The sequence below is a fragment of the Oncorhynchus gorbuscha genome, linkage group LG07 (genome assembly GCF_021184085.1).
Source record: "Oncorhynchus gorbuscha isolate QuinsamMale2020 ecotype Even-year linkage group LG07, OgorEven_v1.0, whole genome shotgun sequence".
NCBI classification, from domain to species: domain Eukaryota; kingdom Metazoa; phylum Chordata; class Actinopteri; order Salmoniformes; family Salmonidae; genus Oncorhynchus; species Oncorhynchus gorbuscha.
The window spans coordinates 35,032,215-35,053,947 of NC_060179.1; the positions used below are offsets into that span (position 1 = coordinate 35,032,215).

At 44.7% G+C, this 21,733-nt stretch overlaps 1 protein-coding gene across 1 annotated transcript in view; it reads left to right on the forward strand.

Annotated features, from left to right (window-relative positions):
- Positions 1-20,636, forward strand: part of LOC124039835 (E3 ubiquitin-protein ligase RNF152-like) — a 127,443-nt gene extending 106,807 nt beyond the window's left edge. The window contains 2 exon segments of the mRNA XM_046356281.1: positions 15,896-16,854; positions 16,857-20,636. Of these exon segments, the coding sequence (XP_046212237.1) occupies positions 16,366-16,854; positions 16,857-17,003 (636 nt within the window). The 5' untranslated portion in view covers positions 15,896-16,365 and the 3' untranslated portion in view covers positions 17,004-20,636.
- The last annotated feature ends 1,097 nt before the right edge of the window (positions 20,637-21,733 follow it).

Below are 21,733 nucleotides of genomic sequence, written 5' to 3' on the forward strand. Positions count from 1 at the left end.
TTCGTTTCGTTTATTGTCCTGAGTGTCTTGTTCCTGTCTCTGTGTAGTTTCACCAGATAGGCTGTAATAGGTTTCACGTTCCGTTTGTTGTTTTTGTATATGTATAAGTTATTTCATGTATCACGATCTTTGTTCATTAAAGACATGAGTAACCACTACGCTGCATTTCGGTCCGACTCTCTTTCTACAAACAAAGAACGCCGTTACACTTTACATTAAGTTGCCCCTATTAGTATGTAATTAACACAGTGAATACTGAGTTAACAACATAGTAGTTACACTATATAATTACATGGCAATAGGGTTGTTGCGGATTCAGTTATTACACAATTGGAACAAGGAATGTGTAATTACACATTCACTTGCTGAAGGTTATTCCACGTGTGTAACTACTAATGTTATTTTTTTTAAATTGTTCCAATATGTAACTAATGTTTTGTAATTACACGTTTGAAAGTCACCTGTGAATTACCATGTCAATAACGCTAACCTGTAATACCAGGGTTAATAAACAGGCTAGTGTCTGGTAACAACAATTATAACAAGGCACACCCAGTCATTTTAACAGGTCATTTTCAATTTGTTAATTTCTATGTTATGAATGAAGTGTAATGTGAGAACAATGTAGTTACATAGAATTTACTTGTAATTCTCATATATCTACTCAGGAGCAAGTAACTTAATGTAAAGTGAAACCACTACGTAGTTGCAATGTTAGCCTATTGACTTTGCAGACAATAGGCTAACCAGGAGAAATTGGGAGACAGGAGAACATTAGGTGTAACCATTTTAGATACATTGTACTTACAATGTACTACTCTTCAACAACCAACTTTGTAATTACAATGTTGTTACAAGGGATATACTGTACATGTATTTACAATGTACTTAACCAGGAGCAACCAACTTAATGTAAAGTGAAGTGACATTTGAATTACTTTGTAATGACAATGTAACAACCTTTGCAACAGTAGGCTAACCAGGAGAAATAAGGAGACAGTAGAATATTTTTCAGTTTGACTTTTTAATGGATTTGAAAAATTAATATTCAGAAATGTATATTTAAACCATTCAAATTCAATGCCCCATTTCAGACTACTATATCGGCCTAAGCATATGGGTGTTTTGAATGAAGTGTGACATTCGTGTACAACATTTGAAAGTAAGCTTTATATTTAAGTTCTGAAACATGGGACCAACACTTTACATGTTGCATTTACATTTTTGTTCGTGTACAACATTTGAAAGTAAGCTTTATATTTAAGTTCTGAAACATGGGACCAACACTTTACATGTTGCATTTACATTTTTGTTCAGTGTATATATATTTTGTGTATAATGTGTGCATCGCCTTAGAAAGCGTTGTCCATTTTGATCCCAAGCCACCCCCCCCCCACCCCTAAAAAAAAAAACGGAATTAAATAATGATTGTGCTATTATACAAAACGTAGCCTACCGCATATTATGCATGGCAGAAGGACATTACAAATCTGATTTAACATTGTTAATTGGTCTAGCTTAAACTCCAGAGTTGAACAAGTTAAATTAATTACCATTGAATGTGGACTGTATTATTATGCATACTGAATAGACTGGTTATGTCATGCAGGTGAATGAGGACCCAAAAGCGACTTGGCGAAAACAGAGTCTTTAATCCAGTAAAGTAAAATACAATCAAAAAAACACAACTTTCACTCGAAATGACGAGAACCGACTGGAGTCTCAATCTTGAACAGCAGGTTGCCTCGGGAAGGCACTTGAACCAAACAGACTCAGACACCTGCTCACCACGCAGCATCTGAGGGAAACACGACACGACAGGGCGATACACAAACACAGCACGGTGAATTCTAGACAAGGATCCGACAGGGCAGGAACGGAAAACAAGGAGAGAAATAGGGACTCTAATCAGGGAAAAGGATCGGGAACAGGTGTGGGAAGACTAAATGATTGATTAGGGGAATAGGAACAGCTGGGAGCAGGAACGGAACGATAGAGAGAAGAGAGAGCGGGAGAGTGAGAGAGGGAGGGGGAGAGAGAGGGATAGAAAGAGGGAAAGAACCTAATAAGACCAGCAGAGGGAAACGAATAGAAGGGGAAGCACAGGGACAAGACATGATAATCAATGACAAAACATGACAGTACCCCCCACTCACCGAGCGCCTCCTGGCGCACTCGAGAGGAATCCTGGCGGCAACGGAGGAAATCATCAATGAGTGAACGGTCCAGCACGTCCCGAGACGGAACCCAACTCCTCTCCTCAGGACCGTAACCCTCCCAATCCACTAAGTATTGGTGACCCCGTCCCCGAGAACGCATGTCCATGATCTTATGTACCTTGTAAATAGGTGCGCTCTCGACAAGGACGGGAGGGGGGAGGGAAGACGAACGGGGGTGCGAAGAAAGGGCTTGACACAGGAGACATGGAAGACAGGATGGACGCGACGAAGATGTCGCGGAAGAAGCAGTCGCACAGCGACAGGATTGACGACCTGGGAGACACGGAACGGACCATTGAACCGCGGAGTCAACTTACGAGAAGCTGTCGTAAGAGGAAGGTTGCGAGTGGAAAGCCACACTCTCTGGCCGCAACAATACCTTGGACTCTTAATCCTGCGTTTATTGGCGGCTCTCACAGTCTGTGCCCTGTAACGGCAAAGTGCAGACCTCACCCTCCTCCAGGTGCGCTCACAACGTTGGACAAACGCTTGAGCGGAGGGAACGCTGGACTCGGCAAGCTGGGATGAGAACAGAGGAGGCTGGTAACCCAGACTACTCTGAAACGGAGATAACCCGGTAGCAGACGAAGGAAGCGAGTTGTGAGCGTATTCTGCCCAGGGGAGCTGTTCTGCCCAAGACGCAGGGTTTCTGAAAGAAAGGCTGCGTAGTATGCGACCAATCGTCTGATTGGCCCTCTCTGCTTGACCGTTAGACTGGGGATGAAAACAGGAAGAGAGACTGACGGACGCACCAATCAAACGACAGAACTCCCCCCAAAACTGTGACGTGAATTGCGGGCCTCTGTCTGAAACGGCGTCTAACGGGAGGCCATGAATTCTGAACACATTCTCGATAATGATTTGTGCCGTCTCCTTAGCGGAAGGAAGTTTAGCGAGGGGAATGAAATGTGCCGCCTTAGAGAACCTATCGACAACCGTAAGAATCACAGTCTTCCCCGCAGACAAAGGCAGACCGGTAATGAAGTCTAGGGCGATGTGAGACCATGGTCGAGAAGGAATGGGGGAGCGGTCTGAGACGACCGGCAGGAGGAGAGTTACCCGACTTAGTCTGCGCGCAGTCCGAACAAGCAGCCACGAAACGGCGCGTGTCACGCTCCTGAGTCGGCCACCAAAAGCGCTGGCGAATAGACGCAAGAGTGCCTCGAACACCGGGATGACCAGCTAACTTGGCAGAGTGAGCCCACTGAAGAACAGCCAGACGAGTGGAAACAGGAACGAAAAGGAGGTTACTAGGACAAGCGCGCGGCGACGCAGTGTGCGTGAGTGCTTGCTTAACCTGTCTTTCAATTCCCCAGACTGTCAACCCGACAACACGCCCATAAGGAAGAATCCCCTCGGGATCAGTAGAAGCCACAGAAGAACTAAACAGACGGGATAAGGCATCAGGCTTGGTGTTCTTGCTACCCGGACGGTAAGAAATCACAAACTCGAAACGAGCGAAAAACAACGCCCAACGAGCTTGACGGGCATTAAGTCGTTTGGCAGAACGGATGTACTCAAGGTTCTTATGGTCTGTCCAAACGACAAAAGGAACGGTCGCCCCCTCAACCACTGTCGCCATTCGCCTAGGGCTAAGCGGATGGCGAGCAGTTCACGGTTACCCACATCATAGTTGCGCTCAGATGGCGACAGGCGATGAGAAAAATAAGCGCAAGGATGAACCTTATCGTCAGACTGGAAGCGCTGGGATAGAATGGCTCCCACGCCTACCTCTGAAGCGTCAACCTCGACAATGAATTGTCTAGTGACGTCAGGAGTAACGAGGATAGGAGCGGACGTAAAACGTTCTTTTAGAAGATCAAAAGCTCCCTGGGCGGAACCGGACCACTTAAAACACGTCTTGACAGAGGTAAGAGCTGTGAGAGGGGCAGCAACTTGACCGAAATTACGAATGAAACGCCGATAGAAATTAGCGAAACCTAAAAAGCGCTGCAACTCGACACGTGACCTTGGAACGGGCCAATCACTGACAGCTTGGACCTTAGCGGAATCCATCTGAATGCCTTCAGCGGAAATAACGGAACCGAGAAAAGTAACGGAGGAGACATGAAAAGAGCACTTCTCAGCCTTTACGTAGAGACAATTCTCTAAAAGGCGCTGTAGAACACGTCGAACGTGCTGAACATGAATCTCGAGTGACGGTGAAAAAATCAGGATATCGTCAAGATAGACAAAAACAAAGATGTTCAGCATGTCTCTCAGAACATCATTAACTAATGCCTGAAAAACAGCTGGCGCATTGGCGAGACCAAACGGCAGAACCCGGTACTCAAAATGCCCTAACGGAGTGTTAAACGCCGTTTTCCACTCGTCCCCCTCTCTGATGCGCACGAGATGGTAAGCGTTACGAAGGTCCAACTTAGTAAAGCACCTGGCTCCCTGCAGAATCTCGAAGGCTGATGACATAAGGGGAAGCGGATAACGATTCTTAACCGTTATGTCATTCAGCCCTCGATAATCCACACAGGGCGCAGAGTACCGTCCTTCTTCTTAACAAAAAAGAACCCCGCCCCGGCCGGAGAGGAAGAAGGCACTATGGTACCGGCGTCAAGAGACACAGATAAATAATCCTCGAGAGCCTTACGTTCGGGAGCCGACAGAGAGTATAGTCTACCCCGAGGAGGAGTGGTCCCCGGAAGGAGATCAATACTACAATCATACGACCGGTGAGGAGGAAGGGAGTTGGCTCGGGACCGACTGAAGACCGTGCGCAGATCATGATATTCCTCCGGCACTCCTGTCAAATCGCCAGGTTCCTCCTGAGAAGTAGGGACAGAAGAAACGGGAGGGATGGCAGACATTAAACACTTCACATGACAAGAAACGTTCCAGGATAGGATAGAATTACTAGACCAATTAATAGAAGGATTATGACATACTAGCCAGGGATGACCCAAAACAACAGGTGTAAAAGGTGAACGAAAAATCAAAAAAGAAATAGTCTCACTGTGGTTACCAGATACTGTGAGGGTTAAAGGTAGTGTCTCAAATCTGATACTGGGAAGATGACTACCATCTAAGGCGAACATGGGCGTAGGCTTCTCTAACTCTCTGAAAGGAATGTCATGTTTCTGAACCCATGCTTCGTCCATGAAACAACCCTCAGCCCCAGACTCTATCAAGGCACTGCATGTAGCACCCGAACCGGTCCAGCGTAGATGGACCGACAAAGTAGTACAGGATTTTGATGGAGAGACTTGAGTAGTTGCGCTCACCTGTAGCCCTCCGCTTACTGATGAGCTCTGGCTTTTACTGGACATGAATTAACAAAATGTCCAGCAACTCCGCAATAGAGGCACAGGCGGTTGGTGATCCTCCGTTCCCTCTCCTTAGTCGAGATGCGAATCCCTCCCAGCTGCATGGGCTCAGTCTCTGAGCCAGAGGAGGGAGATGGTTGCGATGCGGAGCAGGGAAACACCGTTGATGCGAGCTCTCTTCCACGAGCCCGGTGACGAAGATCTACCCGTCGTTCTATGCGGATGGCGAGAGCAATCAAAGAGTCCACATCTGAAGGAACCTCCCGGGAGAGAATCTCATCCTTAACCACTGCGTGGAGTCCCTCCAGAAAACGAGCGAGCAGCGCCGGCTCGTTCCACTCACTAGAGGCAGCAAGAGTGCGAAACTCAATAGAGTAATCCGTTATGGATCGATCACCTTGGCATAGGGAAGCCAGGGCCCTAGAAGCCTCCCTACCAAAAACTGAACGGTCAAAAACCCGAATCATCTCCTCTTTAAAGTTCTGGTACTTGTTAGAGCAATCAGCCCTTGCCTCCCAGATAGCTGTGCCCCACTCTCGAGCCCGGCCAGTAAGGAGTGAAATGACGTAAGCAACCCGAGCTCTCTCTCTAGAGTATGTGTTGGGTTGGAGAGAGAACACAATCTCACACTGGGTGAGAAAGGAGCGGCACTCAGTGGGCTGCCCGGAGTAGCAAGGTGGGTTATTAACCCTAGGTTCTGGAGGCTCGGCAGGCCAGGAAGTAACAGGTGGCACGAGACGAAGACTCTGGAACTGTCCAGAGAGGTCGGAAACCTGAGCGGCCAGGTTCTCCACGGCATGGCGAGCAGCAGACAATTCCTGCTCGTGTCTGCCGAGCATGGCTCCTTGGATCTCGACGGCAGTGTTACGAGCGTCTGTAGTCGCTGGGTCCATTCCTTGGTCGGATCCTTCTGTCATGCAGGTGAATGAGGACCCAAAAGCGACTTGGCGAAAACAGAGTCTTTAATCCAGTAAAGTAAAATACAATCAAAAAACACAACTTTCACTCGAAATGACGAGAACCGACTGGAGACTCAATCTTGAACAGCAGGTTGCCTCGGGAAGGCACTTGAACCAAACAGACTCAGACACCTGCTCACCACGCAGCATCTGAGGGAAACACGACACGACAGGGTGATACACAAACACAGCACGGTGAATTCTAGACAAGGATCCGACAGGGCAGGAACGGAAAACAAGGAGAGAAATAGGGACTCTAATCAGGGAAAAGGATCGGGAACAGGTGTGGGAAGACTAAATGATTGATTAGGGGAATAGGAACAGCTGGGAGCAGGAACGGAACGATAGAGAGAAGAGAGAGCGGGAGAGTGAGAGAGGGAGGGGGAGAGAGAGGGATAGAAAGAGGGAAAGAACCTAATAAGACCAGCAGAGGGAAACGAATAGAAGGGGAAGCACAGGGACAAGACATGATAATCAATGACAAAACATGACAGGTTACCTTATACTAAGCTCCAAACGTTTTATCCATGAGTCTGGTATAAGGTATGCACCTAGGGCCTAGGCAATGCAATTGATTGCGCAGGGCGGCATACAGAGTTAGCCTACAATTATAGTGAATTTGTTTTTCATTTCAAATAGCCTAGTAAGAGGGCATTTTTTTTATATTGTCACCATGAATAGGCTGACACATTACCTTTTAGCTACAGAATATCTCTCCATGTGTTTCCACCTCCTCCCCTCTCTCCTTCATTACTTTCTCAAGAGCGCAGAGAGAGGGGCTGTCCGATATGTTTTGTTGTGAAAACATCTTACTATCGATGTTCCCTGACCAGATTTCACTTGGTTTCCAAAATTAATCACTGGGTAAGCTGCAGGAACAGGGTTGGACAGACCATGGCATGCAGAGTTTGGCTGTAATATCACCAGTTGTGCAGCAAGAGGATGCATGCTCCTAAAACAGTGGTTGATGTGTGGAGTGAGATAACCGGAGTAGCTACATGGCATGAGAACCAGAGGGAAAGTGGCTTTCGATGACACATTTTTACTGTTCCTGCCCATTTGAAAATGGGCCATTCTGAATCAAAACTAATTTGACATATTAGTAAAGACAAGATTAAATTGAGAATAGTCTGATGGGTGTAAATAAACTCAGCAAAAAAATACATTTGCCTTTTTCAGGACCCTGTCTTTCAAGGATCATTTGTAAAAATCCAAATAACTTCACAGATCTGTTTCCCATGCTTGTTCAATGAATCATAAATAATTAATGAACATGCACCTGTGGAACAGTCGTTAAGACACTAAAAACTTACAGATGGTAGGCAATTAAGGTCACAGTTGTGAAAATTTAGGACACTAAAGAGGCCTTTCTATGCCCAGGGTCCCTGCTCATCTGCATGAATATGCCTTAGGCATGCTGCAAGGAGGCATGAGGACTGCAGATGTGGCCAGGGCAATAAATTGCAATGTCCGTACTGTGAGACACCTAAGACAGCGCTACAGGGAGACAGGACGGACAGCTGATCGTCCTTGCAGTGGCAGACCACATGTAACAACACCTGCACAGGATCGGTACATCCAAACATCGCAGGTACAGGATGGCAACAACAACTGCCCGAGCTACACCAGGAACGCACAATCCCTCAATCATTGCTCAAACTGTCCTCAATAGGCTGAGAGAGGCTGGACTGAGGGCTTGTAGGCCTGTTGCAAGGAAGGTCCTCACCAGACATCAACGGCAACAATGTTGCCCATATTCAAACCCGCTGGACCAGACAGGACTGGCAAAAAGTGCTCGTCTCACCAGGGGTGATGGTCGGATTCGCGTTTATCATCGAAGGAATGAGCATTACACCAAGGCCTGTACTCTGGAGCAGGATCGATTTGGAGGTGGAGGATCCATCATGGTCTGGGGTGGTGTGTCACAGAATCATCTGACTGAGCTTGTTGTCATTGCAGGCAATCTCAACGCTGTGTGTTACAGGGAATACATCCTCCTCCCTCATGTGGTACCCTTCCTGCAGGCTCATCCTGACACGACACTCCAGCATGACAATGCCACCAGCCATACAGCTCGTTCTGTGTGTGATTTCCTGCAAGACAGAAATGTCTTCATTTTTCATTTTTCGGGGGGGGGGGGGTTACTAAACAACAACTTGTTGTTACACTTTTACGCCTGCTACGTTAGGTTAAGTACACACAGACTGTATAGAACGCATTAGAGAGACATGTATACAACACAACAATGAGAAGGATAGAGACAGTTCATGGAGGTTTGCCTTATCTCCTTTGAAGAACTGGTAAAATACGTTTGTCAGACAGCCCTGAGGCATACTTAGGCAGGCTAGCCTAACTAAATAGGATGACTAAAGACAGTACATTATAGGGAGCACAGAGATAACTTTAGATGGTCTGGCTGGCTGCTACTGCCTGAGCAGAGATGAGATGATGACTGAAGCCCTTTCCTGCAGAATGACTAAAGTGCCCTCTAGTGTCCTCATGGGTGGAATATTATTCATATTTTTCATAATTTCATAATTAATAAACATGATTTATTTTTAACCAATGAAATTCTGATGTTTCTATGTCAAATGGTTTTGTTATATTTCTGTTTTATGTGATCTATTTAAAGTGTAACATTGGGAGGCAAACGCAACATGTAATACATGGTACAGGTGCATTTTCTTTAAACCCGTAACCATGTTTGTGAGGTGTATACTTTTATTTCAAAGTAGATTTGTTTAATTAAGACTACCAAGGAACACTCTGTGTGACTCTGATTTAGCCCACTGCAGTTAAAGGTTAAGGAATTAAAAATAATAAAGTAATCAAATAAAAACGAATATACACAACTAAAATATTTTATTATTCCTATTTTTCTGTGGATGTCTACTCAATGTTGATCTGACAATGGAATATTTTCAATGTTTTGGAAATTGAATGTTCGCAATTTTCAGCTGTAGAATTTCCATCAAAAAGCTCTAAAATCATTGTAATGTCATTCTTCTTTCTTTTTTTTCAAATCGAATCGACCTCAGAAAGCACTAATAGCTCAGCTTATATCCGCTCAATTGGAAATTCCTACATGAAAATATACTACAGATTACTATACAATACTACAGTACTTACTATAGAATTCAACTGTAATATACTGTAGAATATTATAATACACACTATATTATCCCTCGATCATGTGTAGTACTGACAATAGAACAGTGGTGATTTTAGCCTGTAAATCTTGTTGGAGCGAAATAAATTAAGTTTTATGTATGCCATCAAAGACACTACACAACACGACACTAAACAATACATGAATTGCTGTCTTTAGTCCACAAAAACACTACAGTGAATACTACAGTAAATTCCACAAAAACACTACAGTATTTATACATTTACAAGGTAAGCATTTCCTTTGTGTGGACAGCACTGTTATGATAAAATTGTTTATCCTCAGAAAGACCACTTTCTCAAATGATTAACGCCACATTATTTCTTATTTTTCTATGAACATTTCTATGGAAATTTAGCCAGCTGAGACATTCAATTAATAAGTATGGCTCTATTGTTATGTCTAGTCTGTCCAGTTTTCCACCGGGGTGTGTTCATAAGAAAGGAAAGGTAGCCAAGAAACTTGTCAAATATTGGCGTTGGAGGAGATGCAAGCTCCCCAAGAGATTTATGATCACCTCCCTCTCCAGGACACACACACATACTCCTCTGCCTCTTCAGCTGTTTCACTGATGTATCCCAGAGGTAGTGGAGTGTGTATGTGTTGGTCACACTCATGTGGGTGTGTGGGCCAGAGCCCATATAGTATCGATGCCTGGCAGGCTCTCGTACTACTGATGGAGACTCTGTGTGTGTGTGTGTGTGTGTGTGTGTGTGTGTGTGTGTGTGTGTGTGTGTGTGTGTGTGTGTGTGTGTGTGTGTGTGTGTGTGTGTGTGTGTGTGTGTGTGTGTGTGTGTGTGTGTGTGTGTGTGTGTGTGTGTGTGTGTGTGTGTGTGTGTGTGTGTGTGTGTGCTGATGGAGACTGGCTCCTCAAGCTGGAAATTGGCATAATGTGTCCTACAGCGGTCTGCTGCACAAGCCTCTATCAGGGATTCCATCTGTCCTGGACACACACAAACACACACACTTTTCATAATCGAGATGCCTCCTTCGATGCCTCTTCTCTGTTTCGCCTGCGTGTGATGTCTAAGAAAAATGGAGTGGAATTGAGATTAATTGTTGAGTGGAGGATTAACATAGGAGTGAGTGTGGAGCGTAAAAGTGCTTGATAACTCAGACAAGGGTTTGTCCTAGACCTAACCTCATGCCATGTAATGTCAACTAACCTCCTAGTTTCAATGTACAGAGAGTAAGAGCTTGTGAATCTCAGCCAGAGTTTTTCATCTTTGTACCTGTAAGTAAGTGGCCACTCGTGTGTTAAGTCGTTCACACCTCAAGGCACTTTACACATATGGGGCCAAGCTCCTTGCCCATCCAGGACCTCTATACCAGGCGGTGTCAGAAGGCGGCCCTAAAAATTGACAGACTCCAGCCACCCAAGTCATAGACTGTTCTCTCTGCTACCTGACAGAAAGCGGTACCGATGCACGTCTGGAACCAACAGGACCCTGAACAGCTTTTAAACCCAAGCCATAAGACTGCTAAATATACTGAACAAAATATAAAGTTGGTTGGTCCCATGTTTTATGAGCTGAAATAAAAGATCCCAGAAATGTTCCATACACACAAAAAACATATTTCTCTCAAATGTTCTGCACAAATGTGTTTACATCCTTGTTAGTGAGGATTTTTACTTTGCCAAGATAATCCATCCACCACAGGTGTGGCATATCAAGAAGCTAATTAAACAGCATGAACATTACAGAGGTACACTTTGTGCTGAGGAAAATAAAAGGCCACTCTATAATGTGCAGTTTTGTGACACAACACAATGCCACCGATGTCTCAAGTTTGTGGGAGTGTGCAATTGTAATGCTGACTGCAGGAATGTTCACCTGAGCTGTTGCCAGATAACTGAAAGTTAAATTCTTTACCATAAGCTGCCTCCAGCGTCATTTTAGAGAATTTAGCATTACATCCAACCGGACTAAAAACCGCAGACCACGTGTAACCACGCCAGCCCAGGACCTTCACAACTGGCTTATTCACCTGCAGTATCGTATGAGACCAGACAACTGATGAAACTGAGGAGCATTTATGTCCGTAATAAAGCCCTTTTGTGGGTAAAAACTCATTCTGATTGGCCGGGCCTGGCTCCCAAGTGGGTGGACCTATGCCCTCCCAGGCCCACCCTTGGCTGTGCCCCTGCTCTGCCATGTGAAATCCATAGATTAGTGCCAAAGGCATTTATTTAAACTGACTGATTTCCTTATATCAACTGTAACTCAGTGAAATCTTGAAATTGTCGCATGTTGCGTTTATATTTTTGTTAACCAAATAGCTACCCAGACTATTTAACCATCTGCATTGATAGTCCTTTTTTTGCACCATTTTTTTGTCTCATACGCTGCTGCTACTGGTTATTATCTGTCACTTTATTCCTAGTTATATGTACTGTATAAATGTACCTCAATTACCTCGTACCCCTGCACATCAACTCAGTACCCTGCGTATATAGCGAAGTTATTGTTATTCATTTTGTATTCATTGTTACGTGTTCTACTTTTCTATTTCGCAATTTTCCTTCTCTCTGCATTGTTAGGAGGGCCCGTAAGTAAGCGGTTCACTGTTAGTCTACACCTGTTGTTTACGAAGCATTTGACGAATAAGGGAAATAGGGAAATAGTGTGCCATTTTGGATTCAAACGTGGTCCTCTCTTTCTGAAGGTAATAGGCGTTAACCTGGGTTTCTTTTTCCATCCTCTCCTCTCTTCTTTTGTCTTCCTCCCCTGCTACATTCCTCACCTCCCTCTCTGACTTGCTCCAACAAGTTTATCATTTTTGAGAATGTGTGTGTGTGTGTGTGTCCCTGGTTATTTTCAGCAGCTGTCAGTGAGGAGGAGTGAATGTTCTCCCTCTGCTGATTGTCCTTGCTGTGGAGCGAGACAGGGGAGACTGGAGGGACAGAGAGTGTGTTTGTGTGTTACAGCCCCTCTCAGCTGAGGGAGTGTGTCTGTCCTTTCAGATGGTCCCAGGGGCCCAGAAGGGCTGTGAAGAAGGGACAGGGTGCACGAGTAGGGCACTCACCATCATTACTAAATCATATTCCCTTCCTTGCACAGTCATATGATATGATGGACCAAACCTTGACTGATACTAAGACTTTTTAAAATTCATTCACAGTTGCTTTTGAGGGTTTTCTAGAGGATGTTTGACAGTGAAGTGTGTTCTCTCCCACACTAGGTGTAATGTGAAAATGAGTCACAGAACTATAATGTCAGAGAAAGGGAGCGAGAGCGAGGGTAAATAACAGAGAATAGAGGAGAGATGGAAGTGGATGAAGGAGGTAAAGAGAGGAGTGGAAGAGTGGGTGTATAGGAATATTGAATCACAAAGAATTTCTGCCAGATCAAAGCTAATCCTTATTTTAGGAAGGGTTTTTACTAATACCCCTGGCTGTCTTACCCCTCAAAGGCAGGGCTTTCTTTATCTTTCTCTCTTCTTCTCCATCAGTCTCTCCGCCCGCTCTCTCATCCCCTTCAACTTTAAAATTACAGATTTTTCTGCATTTGACTTGACTTTGACATGGTGGTAGATAACGCAGAATGATTTAGAGAAACTAGGTCACGCGGATAGTGAGGAGAGAAGCGGGTATCGCGTCAGGACCAACTCAGAAAGATGCATTTTGCCTGGGAAGGGAGAGAGGAAAAGAGAGGGGGGATGCTAACCACTCAAAATGGGTTTTGTTAACATTGGATTTAGCAACCTAACAAGTCAGACACCTTTGTATCCCAAATGGCACCCTATTCCCTAACTAGTGCACTACTTTTGACCAGGGCCCAAAGGGAATGGGATGCCATTTGGGACATAACGGTCTTTTCCACATGGACGTCTTCACGATGGCTGCAAGTCCATTACAACGTGGGAACAAACAGGTGTAAGAGCTGAGGGATTTAACTTGACAAGCTGAGGGGTTTAACTTGACAAGATCTAATTTGCCAATACTGTTGACATGACTGTAGAGCTCTCCAACCTCATTCCTGGAGAGCTACCATCCTGTAGGTTTTCATTCCTAACACGATAGGAACATATTTCCTCCAACGTTATAATGAAAAGGTGCCTCTCGGTCCCAAACCACAAGTTTTCTGGAGACTTGTGGGAGGAGTGCTGATGAAGTCTCCCGCTGTATGTGCTTTCGGTAGCCTGATTGTGTCCAGACTGAGGAGAAGTCCGCACACAATACATCCCTGACCATCTCATGAAGTGGTCAGCCAGATCTGAACACAATCAGACCACAAAGCGATGTTTGTGCATCTAGACCCTTCTTTTCAATGCAATATTTGTTTTCTGATAGCAGAAGTTACATGTAAGGCTCAAGTGTAGACACTATCTAAGTTACTAAGACATGTGGCTAATACCGTACAAGCTGCAGTGTCCCTATAAGGCTTAGAGATGGAAGAGGAAAGACAAATCTCAATTTACTTTGAGTCCAAACCTCATTTCACACTCCCAACTCACAGGAAAATAAAGCGTAGGAAGAGATCCTCATTAGCATTTTAACAGCAATATTTTGACAGAACCTAATCATCTATCTGCAATGTACATGGATTAACTAACATGGCTGATATGATTATGCAAGATGAAGTGTGGGAGTAAGAAAAACCAAAAGAAACTTTCACAGAGCCTGTGCAAACTAATGGGGTATTAAACAGATCACAACATTTCCTTTGCAACTTTGGGCGTTCACCCTCACATTTCAAATCCTCCATGAAAGCAGGCTGCTAAAGAGAAGAACAAACTCATTTGCTTTCATGGAGGACTGGCTTGAATTCTGAGGATGACCACACAAATTATTTTCACCATGAGCAAAATCTATTGGTTTTCAATCCAAAGTTGCAAAGAAATGTTGTGATCGGTTTAATAGACATTTAAGAGCCCAAGCAAAATGGATGAAAAAGTGGTGGTATAGCAGCAACAGCGGCATCTAGTGATCAAAAACTGAGACTTATTTTTGGTAAATAATGCAGATGACTTCAATGACTCATTTCTCTGAACAGTGGGGGAAAAAAACATCAGATTCACGGGGAATACATTACATAGTATAAAGTAGCAATTCTCCAAGCTGCAGCTTTATAATACTTGTCAAGCATAGAGAAATGACACTGTATACTGGTTGTTGAGGTGGGATTGCCGTGGGGCTTGGGGGATCTGTGGGTTACTTTTGACAAATGTTTTGTATTCCTCATGCCCTACTCATTGGTAGGATGAAGTCTGTTCCATATCCGATGTTGGGTACTATATTTATTTAATATTATCTGAATCCTGTAAACTAAAATGGCCAATTTGGGTGCAATCAATTAGCTATATTTCCCTGAAATCAATTCAAATGTAAACAAAATAATGTTTCAGAAATGTCAATCTTACCTGTTTCTAAGTACAGGAACGATTTCAGAACAATCTGAGATGGTGGGTGTCATGGCTTGCTGAAATGACATGGAATTAATCACTTGGGGCTCCGGGTCGCACAGTGGTCTAAGGCACTGCATCTCAGTGCTTGATGCATCGCTACATCACCCTGATTTGAATCAAGTCGGTATCACAACCAGCCGTGATTGGGAGTCCTAATAACAATTAACCCAGTGTGTGTGTGTGTCTGTGTGTGTGTGTGGCGCTAACCAGGGGGAAATGAGGGAGACAAAGGCTGCCTGTTAAATGGCACCCTATTCCCCCTAAGTCTCTGGTCAAAAGTAGTGCACTATATTTGGAATAGGGTGCTATTTGGGGGACACACAAAGCCAACATGCTCCTGCTCTTAGAAGTGATGCACACTTCTAAACAAGCACACTTTTATTCAATTTTTTTTTATTTCACCTTTATTTGACAAGGTAGGCCAGTTGAGAACAAGTTCTCATTTACAACTGCGACCTGGCCAAGATAAAGCAAAGCAGTGCGACAAAAACAACACACATAAACAAACGTACAGTCATTAACACAATAGAAAAATCTATGTACAGTTGTGCAAATGTAGAAGATTAGGGAGGTAAGGCAATAAATAGGCCATAGTGGCGAAATAATTACAATTTAGCATTAACACTGGAGTGATAGATGTGCAGATGATGATGTTCAAGTAGAGATACTGGGGTGCAAAAGAGCAAGAAGATAAATACCAATACGGGGATGAGGTAGTTGGGTGTGCTATTTACAGATTGGCTGTGTACAGGTACATTGATCGGTAAGCTGCTCTAACAGCTGATGATTAACAGCTGAACCCTCTCTGACTTGTGGTCCTCTTCAGCCATTAATGCTGCTGTCTGCTCTCTTGTTTCACAGATGGACCACCATGTGACCTTGATCTTCCTGTGACATCACACCGACACTGAGACGGCGGGTGGGTGGAAGGACACACACGGAGAGACGCAGAGCAGAGCACCGAGAGGAGAGCACAGGAGAGGCTACATACTTAAACAGCGCAGCTTTGCTGTGAGGAGGATTCAAGCCCCTTGTAGAGGATCTTGATACCGTTTGGCTTTCTGCTAATACAGTCAAATAATAAGAGACGTTCTTCTTTGTCTTGGTTGATGTTGCAGTAGTCAAAAACACCAGCATTTTACAACAAAGGGTCCCAAGCACCTTTTCATTTGTTTACGCAAGAGGATAAGAGTTGAGCACGTTTTCGCCTTCTGAAACTAGCCTTGTGAAGCCAGCCTATTCTGTTTATAGTAAGTGAAACGAAACGTGAGCGCAACGGTCAGTCTGCTCGGCCAGGCTATCGAGGACCCATAATAACAGTCCATAACAAAATGGAGACTCTGTCTCTCTCGCAAGACTCCATCTTGGAGTGTCAGATCTGTTTTAACTACTACAGCCCGCGGCGGAGGCCCAAGCTGCTGGACTGCAGACACACGTGCTGCTCCGTGTGCCTGACCCAGATGAGGTCCAGCCAGAAAGAGATCCGATGCCCCTGGTGCCGCGGCGTCACCAAACTCCCCGCCGGCTTTTCCGTATCCCAGCTCCCCGACGACCCCGACATCATCACCGTTATCGCCATTCCGCACGCCTCCGAGCACACGCCGGTCTTTATCCGCCTGCCTAGCAACGGCTGCTACATGCTGCCCCTGCCTGTCGCCAAGGACAGGGCACTGTTACCCGGCGAACTGGGCTGCCGGTTCCTGCCAGGTGGCAGTGGGCAGCAGAAGGTGGATGTGGCGGTGTTGGCTATGCCTGAGTTGCAGCCCCTGGGTCTGGGGATGAGTCTCGAAGGCCTGGAGGAGACAGAGAGAAGGGGAGTCGGGGGTGGTGGTGGAGGGGGAAGGGCTCCACGTGGTCCGGGGTGTGTACAGTGATCCTGGTAGCCTGCGTCCTGCTCTTTCTCCTGGGAATCGTGCTCCACAACATGTCCTGTATCTCTAAACGCTTTACTGTCATCTCCTGCGGCTGAAGGGAGGGGCCAGAAGGCATGTCAATTAACATGCCTCTCCCACCCCCTACTGTGGCTCCACCCCTCCTCAGCCAGGACTATGACGAGAATAAGGGATTTTACACATATCAGGGGTGGCCAAGGAAACTGCCGACAGACACACAGAGAGTGAGACAACCAGGACAACCGCGAACAAACTAGGGAAAGAATCTTGCCTCCAATTGTTGACTTGGAGTTATTCTGGATACAAATACTCTCTCCCTCTGATTTGGGGTACCCTATGGACCTGGGGCCAATGGTAATTCACCATGGCCGATCTGTCCTGGTCTGTTTCTTTCTGTGGTTAGTAGAGTTACTTCAGTCAGTGATCATGTTGTTTAGCTAAGTGTCAGTACTGAGTACATATCTCCAGCTGGAGCTCCAATATAGAGTGTTAGGACCTTTTGGCAGACCTGGGATCAAATACTTTAACAATCTTTTCAAAACCTTTAAGGGATTGCTTGAGTCTGTCTGGAGTGACAGGTGGGCAGGGCTTGGCGTTTTTTGGGACTTTTCTATTGGTTTATTAAGCCGGGAAAGTTTAAACGGGCACAGATTTGATTTGATTTGATTTGAGATGTATTTTAAATGGATTTTTCAAGTAATTGAAACCCAGATCTGCTTCTAGGCTGCTTTTGTCTTTGCTGCGATTTAGCAGTGTATAAATTAGCTATGTACAGTCCACCAAACCACCGTTGCTCATAAAGGGACTGCATACAGGGACTGAACAATCAATACTGGTGGTGGTGGTTCACTGTGGTTGTGTCCCAAATGGCACCCTATTCCTCATCTAGTTCTCTATTTTGACCAGGGCCTATAGGGCTCTGGTCAAACATAGTGCACTTGAAAAACAAGTATTTCGCTGCATCTTAGATAACATCTGCAAATCTGTGTTTTTTTATTTGATATTGGGAATAGGGTGCCATTTGGGAAGCAAGCCTGTGTTTCTTATTTTCTCAGAATCACTCTAACGTTCTGAAAACAGTGTTTACTTACTGTTGCTCCAATATGTAATGCAGTACTGTATGTATGTATGTATGTATGTATGTATGTATTTGTATTTTGATCAATAATGTGTTAAACACAAAAACAGGGAAATATGTGATTGTGTGTTGTGCTATATACATATAAACCAGCCTATATTTGACAGAAAGCACACACTACATGTATTCAGTAGCCAGCCAGCCTAAAGTAATAATGATTAAGTTACTGTTGAGTATTACAATTAATTGCCTAACCCCGATACCCTTCACTGAGAACAGATGGTCATTGCTTTTAATATTGAACTCCCTCGCTAAGTTGCAAATGGCACCCTCTTCCCTATATAGTGCACTACTTTTGTCCAGTCAAAGGTAGTGCACTATATAGGGAACGGCGTGCCATTTAGGATGCATCCTATGACTTTGACCTGATTATCACGAGTGCCCATACACTCTATCTCTACTATCAATCTCCCTTTAGGTTAATACTATATTTGATGTTTGTATGGGGGGTGTTGGTTCACAGTGAGGTGGAGTGTGGGTGCTGGGAGGGGTTAGGAGTGGGCGGGTGGGGAGTCCCCATCTTAATGCTAATTGCATTGATTTCTGAACCGTTTTAAATACTTTCTCTTCTATGCCGGTGTTTCTCTTCTTCTGTGTTTCAAATGGCATACCATTCCCTGTATAGTGCACTACTTTCAACCGGCGCCGGTAGTGCCCTGGTCAAAGTTTTGCACTATGTAGGGAATAGGGTGCAATGTGGGACACATCCCATGTCTTTGTTGTTGTTGCCAAAATGATTGTGATCCAGTTTCTACTGTATTAAAGCAATTGAGTGTAAACACCAACAAACAAACAGGGTGAACTATTTTGTATAGCAGCCATGTACAGAATGATTGTATTTATCCTTGTTGTTCTACTTTCTATTTGTGTTCTACATGTTTACTTCTGTCTGTCTGTAATAGTAGCCTGGTCTAGAATCAACTCTTGTTGCAGCAGGTTAGAACCCTTGGTGGACAGTGTTTGGTAAAGATGTGGTTGGACTGGTCTAAAATCAGTGCTAAAGACAGTGGGTTATTTAGGCACCTTGTTAGGTTTCCAAAATTCCAGTAACTTTCCCAATTTTTCCAGAAATCCTGGTTGGAACCAATCACAGCCAGAGAAAGAGGAGGAGGTTGTAGAAATGAGAGATTTCAGTTGTTGTGGGATTGGCTGTTTAGCTCTTACCTAGGGATAATTGCACTGGGTTTCTAGGCTAGCTATTAAACTGAGATTGTGCCATCTCACTTAATGGCTGGCTTTTTAAGGAGTCCAATATGGAGTTACATTAGTGCCAAACATAGTAGCAGCCCAGGATTTCTGTTTGATGTTTAGAGGGGAAGGATAGAGAAAGGGTATGTGCCAAATGGCACCCTATTCCCTTTAAAGTGCACTACTTTTTTTCCAGGGCCCCAACGTGCACAATATAGGGGATATGGTGCAGTTTGGGATGCAGGCATAGAGGTCATGCAGATGTTCTATCATGGCCGTTGGTGGCCCTGGCATCTCCCTGCGATACACAGTAAGTGGTGGCTCAATAGCTGACAACTTTTTTTTACTCATTGTAACAGACATTTTGAGGTGGTGCATATGAGTCAGCAAAGGGGCAATTGATTGTCAGCTATTGATTAACTTATCTAATGATACATAAGCCGCCCTGAGTATTGTTATATTAGACAAACACTGAAGATGTATTGAATATGCTGTAAATGTATGGTGCCAGTAAACCAGACTCGTTACATTAGTTACACTAGTTACATTGTCTGTAGATAGATACCACAGTAAACAGCATAAACAGTACCCACTGGGCATATACTAGTTGAATCGATGTTGTTTGAATCAATGTGGAAAACTGATTTGATTTGAAAAAAAATACATAAAAAAAAATAATTAATCCAACTTTTAACCTAAATCCAATGACCTGGTGACATTTTTTGTTGATTTCACGTTGAATTTACCAAATGTAAATCAAAACTAGATGTTGAACTAATATGGACACAACTCAAGGCCTCACACCCAGCCAGGCTTTGGTTTGGTTCCCAAATTGCTACCTATTCCCTATACAGTGCTGTACTTTTGACCAGAGCCCTATGGGTGTCTGTCTCCATCATAGCTAGCCTCTTATCTGAAGGTCTAATGGCCAAAGAATTTATTTAGGTCAGTGGTGGCTGTTGAGGGGAGGATGGCTCATAAATTGGAATGGAGTTACCTTTCCATGTATTCCATTCCAGCCATTACAATGGGCCCGTCGTTGGGTTTAAAGTGGCACCAGCCACCACTGCTTTAGATCAGTGTTGTTTGATGTAATAATACATACAGCCAGTAAAATGACTTGAACCAATGGACTCAATGTGTTGGAAATCCATGTTGTACTGCCAATAGATCCATTGTTAAAAGATGCAATGCATGATGCTTAGATGGAGTTAGTAGAGGTTGGGGTCTCATATGCAAATGAAGGTAAAGAGGAATGTCAAATAATATACACTGCTCCAAAAAATAAAGGGAACACTAAAATAACACATCCTAGATCTGAATGAATGAAATATTCTTATTAAATACTTTTTTCTTTACATAGTTGAATGTGCTGACAACAAAATCACACAAAAAATGATCAATGGAAATCAAATTTATCAACTCATGGAGGTCTGGATTTGGAGTCACGCTCAAAATTCAAATGGAAAACCACACTACAGGCTGATCCAACTGATGTAATGTCCTTAAACAAGTCAAAATGAGGCTCAGTAGTGTGTGTGGCCTCCAAATGCCTGTATGACCTCCCTACAACGCCTGGGCATGCTCCTGATGAGTTGGCGGATGGTCTCCTAGGGATCTCCTCCCAGACCTGGACTAAAGCATCCGCCAACTCCTGGACAATATGTGGTGCAACGTTGGTGGATGGAGCGAGACATGATGTCCCAGATGTGCTCAATTGGATTCATGTCTGGGGTCAGTCCATAGCATCAATGGCTTCCTCTTGCAGGAACTGCTGACACACTCCAGCCACATGAGGTCTAGCATTGTCTTGCATTAGGAGGAACCTAGGGCCAACCGCACCAGCATATGGTCTCACAAGGGATCTGAGGATCTCATCTCGGTACCTCATGGCAGTCAGGCTACCTCTTGCGAGGACATGGAGGGCTGTGAGGCCCCCCAAAGAAATGCCACCCCACACCATGACTGACGCACTGCCAAACCGGTCATGCTGGAGGATGTTGCAGGCAGCAGAACATTCTCCACGGCGTGTCCAGACCGTCACGTCTGTCACATGTGCTCAGTGTGAACCTGCTTTCATCTGTGAAGAGCACAGGGCGCCAGTGGCAAATTTGCCAATCTTGGTGTTCTCTGGCAAATGCCAAACGTCCTGCACGGTGTTGGGCTGTAAGCACAACCCCCACCTGTGGACGTCGGGTCCTCATACCACCCTCATGGAGTCTGTTTCTGACCGTTTGAGCAGACACATGCACATTTGTGGCCTGCTGGAGGTCATTTTGCAGGGCTCTGGCAGTGCTCCTCCTTGCACAAAGGCGGAGGTAGCGGTCCTGCTGCTGGGTTGTTGCCCTCCTACGGCCTCCTCCACATCTCCTGATGTACTGGCCTGTCTCCTTATAGCGCCTCCATGCTCTGGACACTACGCTACCACTAGAGTGAAAGAACCGCCAGCATTCAAAAGTGACCAAAACATCAGCCAGGAAG